The sequence below is a fragment of the Salvia hispanica genome, chromosome 6 (assembly GCF_023119035.1).
Source record: "Salvia hispanica cultivar TCC Black 2014 chromosome 6, UniMelb_Shisp_WGS_1.0, whole genome shotgun sequence".
Lineage (NCBI taxonomy): Eukaryota > Viridiplantae > Streptophyta > Magnoliopsida > Lamiales > Lamiaceae > Salvia > Salvia hispanica.
Genome location: NC_062970.1, coordinates 18,045,706 through 18,052,229, shown reverse-complemented (window position 1 = coordinate 18,052,229; position 6,524 = coordinate 18,045,706). Strand labels below are relative to the sequence as shown.

General features: G+C 38.1%; 2 protein-coding genes across 4 annotated transcripts; one reads left to right on the top strand and one right to left on the bottom strand.

The window, feature by feature from the left end:
• Positions 1-561: 561 nt before the first annotated feature.
• LOC125194330 (uncharacterized protein At5g39865-like) lies at positions 562-3,132 on the top strand. Its single transcript, XM_048092498.1, has 4 exons — positions 562-1,506; positions 1,961-2,232; positions 2,396-2,665; positions 2,806-3,132. Exon 1 carries the CDS (start codon positions 696-698, stop codon positions 1,503-1,505), a length of 810 nt encoding a protein of 269 aa, XP_047948455.1. The 5' UTR covers positions 562-695; the 3' UTR covers position 1,506; positions 1,961-2,232; positions 2,396-2,665; positions 2,806-3,132.
• LOC125194329 (probable ADP-ribosylation factor GTPase-activating protein AGD11) lies at positions 1,752-5,160 on the bottom strand. Of its 3 annotated transcripts, none has more exons than XM_048092495.1 (10): positions 4,919-5,160; positions 4,741-4,850; positions 4,295-4,375; positions 3,589-3,673; positions 3,336-3,411; positions 3,079-3,242; positions 2,763-2,991; positions 2,527-2,643; positions 2,337-2,432; positions 1,752-2,252 (listed from the first exon to the last, which is right to left on the bottom strand). In XM_048092495.1, exons 2-10 carry the CDS (start codon positions 4,787-4,789, stop codon positions 1,968-1,970), a joined length of 1,182 nt encoding a protein of 393 aa, XP_047948452.1. In that variant the 5' UTR covers positions 4,790-4,850; positions 4,919-5,160; the 3' UTR covers positions 1,752-1,967. The 3 variants fall into 3 exon arrangements, with proteins under 3 accessions (XP_047948452.1, XP_047948454.1, XP_047948453.1); XM_048092497.1 differs by having other exon boundaries at positions 4,295-4,369; XM_048092496.1 differs by having other exon boundaries at positions 4,962-5,160.
• Between the last annotated feature and the right edge of the window lie 1,364 nt (positions 5,161-6,524).

Below are 6,524 nucleotides of genomic sequence, written 5' to 3'. Positions count from 1 at the left end.
TATTAAATACCTATTAAAATCGTTAATGGTTTTTTGCTTATCCTAAAAAAGTTAGCAGCTGGCCAGCTCAGCTGTCTATATAGCCATAAATTATAGTAGTAAATCCTAAATATTCATAACATACATTGTGTAGTAGTCTAGTTAGTACTCCACTCCTTAATGTTTTTATCATGCTGAATTTTCTAAAAAAGTAAATTTTCACAAATGTTGCGAGTTTGGCATAGCTACAAGATCCCAATCTCATAGTCGATACGCAATGATTTCGCTTCACATAAGTTAAAAAAATAATAATAACCACATTCCAAAACTCACCACCCACATTTATGGTTCTGATTTTATCATTGCTGTCATTGTATGCAAAAATACAATTCTTTATTTACTAGCATTACAAGCTCGGAATCCCCAACTAGAAAAGATGGAACGTTATTTTTGCTTATTATTATGCTTGGTTGAAAATTAAGTGTCACCTCTCAACCGTTAAGGCAGCCCATCAATTAGTAGGAGTACAACAATTTTGGTTAGTGTTAAATTAATTAGTCACCCCAAATTTAATTAATAGAAAAAGAAATCCTAACCGAAAAACCATAAAACAGAGTCGAGCGCGAGCCGATGCTCTTCCATCTCTCTGCTGATAAAAAAGCTGTGTGTGTAGAATTGTCGCCTCCTTCCCCACCGATTCAAAATTCTCTCCGTTGATGTTCGATTGGAAGAATCAGGAAATGGAATCGCCCGATACAACACCGAAATCCGGTTTTTCTTCCTACTTCAATCGCTCGCTGACGCTCAATTCATCTTCAGACCTAGCCGCCACCACCACAAAGCCGCTCTACAACCTCTACCCCGCCCCCACTCTGCAGCGGGGCAGCTCGATCAAGAGCCTCTACAGCTCCCCGTTCGGTTCGATGGTCTCCGCCGGGAACTCACTCAAGGGCAAAGTCAGGAAATTGTGCTCGATTTTCGAATCCCCCAAACAGGCCTCAACCCCTCCAAAACCGTCAAAATTGCCGGATTCCCCCAAATCCGTCGCCGATGATTCCCCGTTCCGGCTCCCCGGCACGGAGGAGCGGGTGGTGATCTACCACACCAGCCTCCGAGGCGTCCGCAAAACGTTCCAGGATTGCCACAGCATACGCATGATTTTCCGAGGGTTTCGCGTGAGCATCGACGAGCGGGATATATCGATGGACGTGGCGTACAGGAAGGAATTGCAGAGGGTTTTGGGGGAGAAGCACATCAGCCTGCCGCAGGTGTTCATCAAGGGCAAGTACGTCGGCGGCGCCGACGTGATACGGCAGCTGCTGGAGGCGGGGGAGCTCGTCCGGCTGATCAAGGGGCTGCCGCTGCGGCCGGCGAATCCGTGCGAGGGCTGCGACGACATGAGGTTCGCACCGTGCGGAAGGTGCAACGGTAGCCGGAAGGTGTTCGATGAGGAGGAGGAGGAGCGGAAGAGGTGCACCGAGTGCAACGAGAATGGCTTGGTCCGTTGCCCGCTCTGCTGCTGCTGAGGTTTTTTGTGATTGTGATGAATCATGCATAACTCATTGCTTATGAGATTAGATTTGGTAGCTCTGTATATACAGATTAGGTTAGTAGTAGCTATATAATGTAACTATATACTTGTATTCATCAATAATCAGGAGGATCTCTCTTTGCCTTTTCTTTCAACATTTCCTGCTCTATATTCATATCCTCTTTTATGATTGTTGCAGCTTTTTAACCAAAATTTATAGCCTTCTTGGCAAATCTAGTCATGAAATGTTTATAACAACTGGAATATAAATATTGGATGCAACTCATTTGCAGCTGTACATTGTTCCAAGTTTCTATAACACAGTAACATACACAAAATTTCTGAGATTAATTCTATATTAACAGATGAAGCAAAATATATAGGAACACACAATGTTACCTAAGTTGACAAACTTGCTAATAAGCTACATTGTCTCTTCTTGATATGCAGCCACCAGCTATTGTGTGAGAGGCATGCATTCAAGCTCAATCTCCAAGAATCCCCTCTCAACGTTCTGCAACCTAATAGCGATTTCCTGTTTCACCTTACCGTCTTCTAAGACGATGGCCCCGTCTCTTACAAGGGTGTTCTCCTCCTTGCTTGCTTTCCAATTCCCTAGCTGCATTGGCTCATTAATGGACGAATACTCTGTAGCTTTTGCAGCAGAGAGAAGTGGTTGAATATCAATCTCCGCGCTTCCCATGAAGTCGTCTGTTGAGAAGGTATCCTTGTCGTAGACTAGCTGCAAATAAATCATTCAATACATCGACAACGACAAATGGTTTTGTGAAACAAGGAGTATGATACTGTTTGATGCAAATTTTACCAATTTAAGGGGAGGAATATCTTCTGGGATTGACAACATTAGTTTTTCATTCCATACAGGGTTGAGGTTATTCTTTATGACTCGTGTCTTCATAGACTGCAACCCGGAGAAGCCTTGTAGTTGTTAGAAGCAGAATAATCAATTTAACTTCAGTTGAGGATCATGCAAGGAGAGGAGAAGAATGGTTTACTTGATTTCCAAGATTGAGGATGACATATGGGTCACTAGAAACCATATCTCGGACAGCAAGGTCAGTGCCTCTGACGATGTTAACATTAATCAATCCTACGAATTCAACCATGCCAGCCTATCGAAAGTAAGAGAACAAGGTAAAGATTATGCATCTCGCAGAACAAAGACTTTGACGTAAATACTTATAAGATAATAACAACTAAAACTCTATGGACATGAATTACTAGTTAATACCATTGAGTTGTTTTTTTTGGCTGGCTTGTGCTCTCGTCTCCAGCTATAACGAAATGCATTCCCCAGACCCTGCATACGTGTGGTGGTTTGTTTCTTGTAGTGTTTCTTGTCGGCTCCTGATTGAGAAGAACAACTCGAAGAACGGCTATGGGTTGCTGGAGTTGATGATGGAAAAGGGCAACACATCGGCAATTCACTGTTAACAAACTGTTGAAGCTCATATTTTCTCCTGAGCATAAGAAACATCTAGGTTCAGAAAATGGATGTAAACACAGTTTGGAGAAGAAAAAATATCTCAAACAAGGTGCTGTACTACCTTATGAAATCAGTGCGTTCCTCTGCAGATGCATCTGGTTTTGGTTTGCTGTAATCTTCAGGGATGTTGGTTTCGTATTTAAAGTTTACAGCATTGTTTCCTCCCATCTCAATTAGGGCATCAACTTGCTCATCCGTCCACTCATCAAGCTTCACAGACAAAACCTATAAGGTAGACATGAAAGATCACTCATCGATTCTCGACTTGAGAAATACAACTATACGTATAGCTGTTGGGCTGATAGATGAGCTCCTGACCTTTGTTATATGCACTCCAAGGCTTCTATGTACACCAGAGCACTTTATACATATGAATGCTCCAATGGTCAAAGATCTGCTTGTAACAAACGGAACTATAAGTCGCAATATATTGTAGAGAGATGTCATAAAAAGTCTATAGATGCGAAGTTTGATAGACCTATCTATACCATCTTCAAACTAGCTCAACATAATGGGATTTTCCGCCTAAATGTGATTGAGAAGCGATAAAAGAGATAACACTGAGACTTACACCCATTTTGGATCTGCAGTTCCACAATCGGCACAAAAATCATTGCCAGCTTCAGTTAATATATTCTGCAGCCTCTTTCTCGCACCTGTTCGCACCAAAAAAAAGTAAAATCAAGTTGCAGGCGGCCTTTAAAGTACTATTACAGCTTTCTTGCGCGTAAAATATCAATTTGAATCAACAGAGTCTGTCGAAAGGTAAGGATATTAGAGTATAAGAATCCGTGTTAAGAGACCTCGACAGCAGAAATGGAGTAATCCATTATCTTAGTCTAATTTGCACTACTGTTGGGAGAATTTTTACCAAGTAAGAATTCTAACATCAAAACTGTATGATCAATATACTGGAAATAGTAATGTTGCTTTAAGATAAAGATGATTGTTACAAATGATTGGAACGTGTTCGTTTATAGGCAAAATTATCTATCATGGACAGGATCGAGGACCCTTGAAATTTTACAAGCATATGATTTGGTCCAATGTGGCAGCAAACTTGATTTCTCAGTTCAATGTTCAAATAATCAGTTTTGCATATTTGAGGTAATAGGTAGCTCAGAACGTTCAAATCTTAGTTTTATCAATCGTGAAACAATACTATTTCCCGTTTTTAACTCGACTGCACATTTGGAGCGCTCATCACAAGTGCAATAGCAACACAAATCAAATATACAAATCATTACAGGACCTCATTAAGACTACAATTCACTTACAGGTAGAAGGTTGTTGTGATTTCCTCGGGCTGTCCTCCCAGGTTTCCAACTTAAGAAGGTCATAAAGACAAGAACCTGCAACTGATTTTCAGAAAACTCATATTGCCAACATAATAATTTGTACAAGAATCAGACTGAATGTGTTATGTGGAGTTTCAATATGTTTTACATAAGAGTAGAAAAGTTCCACAATTAGATTAGTTAATGTAGTAGAGACAAATTAAAGGCCACTAATCATGTAAATTAATGCTCCAAATGATCTCTAGACTTGTATTAAAAAAAAATCCATCCCCAGAAATGAGCTCTAGACTGGTAAAAAATTAAGGCCCAGAAACACCAAAATGAATAAATATAGCCTATGAAAATATTACATTTTCTGATTGAAATTCCAATATATACTACTCCATAATGAAGCATAATTAGAAAGGACAAAATCCATCGATTACCTGAAACGGTTTCAGTTTCAGATTCTTCATTCTCTAGTTCAACAGACATTTGGGGATTTGAAACCCAAATCACGAAATCACAACGAATAAACCATTTTGCTGCTTTTCTTCTGCATTGGCAATACAGAAAAAAAAAATCAATATCACATAACAATGCAATAATTAAGAAAATTCATACAGTTAATTGAGGTCGTTGGTGATGATCAAATCATTGGACACACGTTCACCAGCAGAAGTAGTTGCATGGAATTAAATACAGCCAAGTTGGTAGGGGCCAAATGATTTGTGCCGATGAACAACAGATATTCAGGATTTTTTTTTAAAAATAAAATCGGAGAGAGGAATAATCAAAATTGGGTTTGGATTATTGTGAATTGTGAGAGCAGAAAATCGCAGGCAGAAAGTGAAGGGTGGTGGATAATGTTTTATTGATGATGGTTGACATCAACCAGAGCTTCAACCTTTTTCTTTCCATCGCAAAATATAAGCGCGTGGTATGCACGTGATTTTGAAGCGTGTTTTGTTATTCATTACACATAATTTCTCAAATACGTGTCTTTGAATTTTGTATTGACATAATATTCTCAGATTTCTCAAAAAAAATATGTAGTGGATGTTATTTGTAAAATATTATGGACGTTACTAATGCTTCAAATCTATGTTTCATTATTAATACTACCTCCGACTGCTCTGTCACATTTTATAGTTAGGGCATTTATTTTAAGAAATTAGTATTTAAAGGTTAAATTGATAGAATAAAGTACTCCGGCCGTTGTGACATAATAGAACAATTGTGTAATCGAAGTAAACAGAAATGTAAAGAAGACAGATCACGTTGCATTGACTACGTCCACAGGCGGAAACGGAGAACAAATATTATTCAGATTGTTTTCAGATTACAGAGTTTTGTGTCCTACTTCTACATAACGTTCGGCTAGCAGTAACCATACAGATTCAAGGCATACTAACACCAGCAAACCGAATTAAAAAAATAAAAAGAAAAGTAAATAGTAGTGTAACTTTTTTCGGAAAAATAAAAAATTGACTCAATTAGCCTAGTACGATCCAAAAATTAATACTATAACTCACTACAAATTAGTGATGAATAACTACAACCGAAAATTTTGTTGCGTTAGTAATTAGAAAATGCATTACTCTGATATGAACATAAAGTAAAAATTTTATGTTTCCTCAAGTATAGTCAAATCAACACTATTGCACTTACATTTTGAAACGCAAAAAACTCGTATGCCGACATTCAAATGCATGTGGATGGGGATCCGCCTTCAAAACGCTTGGCCCTATCAATAATTGATTCAAAAGTCTTACTCTTACTTGTTTCCATAAAAGATCTCATTACTATTGTAATTTGTAAGAGCACAGCCATTAGTAACTCTTTAATCAGCTGATTCCTATTCTCCTCCTGCTACATTTTCATTTCAAACTCCTCAACTTCTAACATGGGGTGGGGATAATATTAGATTGAAAACGCAATCACAAGATTCACTACATTTGATAAATATGAACCTCAATGCTCGCGATACGCAAAATATATATATTTCGTATAAAATTAGCTTAATCTTTTGCTTTTTTAGGACGATTTCATTTGCACCCTCTAATTTAGTTGGGACATTAATAATAAAAACGTTTTTGAAGCGTTTGTAGTATATTTAGAAATATAAAATAACGTCCTTAATTGCATTAAAAATATTTTTAATAGGATTTTTTTGTTGTTGTTGTTGTGTTTAATAAATTACTCAACAATAATAATGTCTTGACAATTT

Coding starts and splice junctions, on each gene's coding strand:
- LOC125194330 (XM_048092498.1), top strand. CDS start 696: ATGTTCGATTGGAAGAATCAGGAAATGGAATCGCCCGATACAACACCG.
- LOC125194329 (XM_048092495.1), bottom strand. CDS start 4,789: ATGTCTGTTGAACTAGAGAATGAAGAATCTGAAACTGAAACCGTTTCA. Junction 2,433..2,526: donor TCCTCAATCTTGGAAATCAA/GTAAACCATTCT, acceptor TCCGGGTTGCAG/TCTATGAAGACACGAGTCAT. Junction 2,253..2,336: donor ATATTCCTCCCCTTAAATTG/GTAAAATTTGCA, acceptor ATTTATTTGCAG/CTAGTCTACGACAAGGATAC.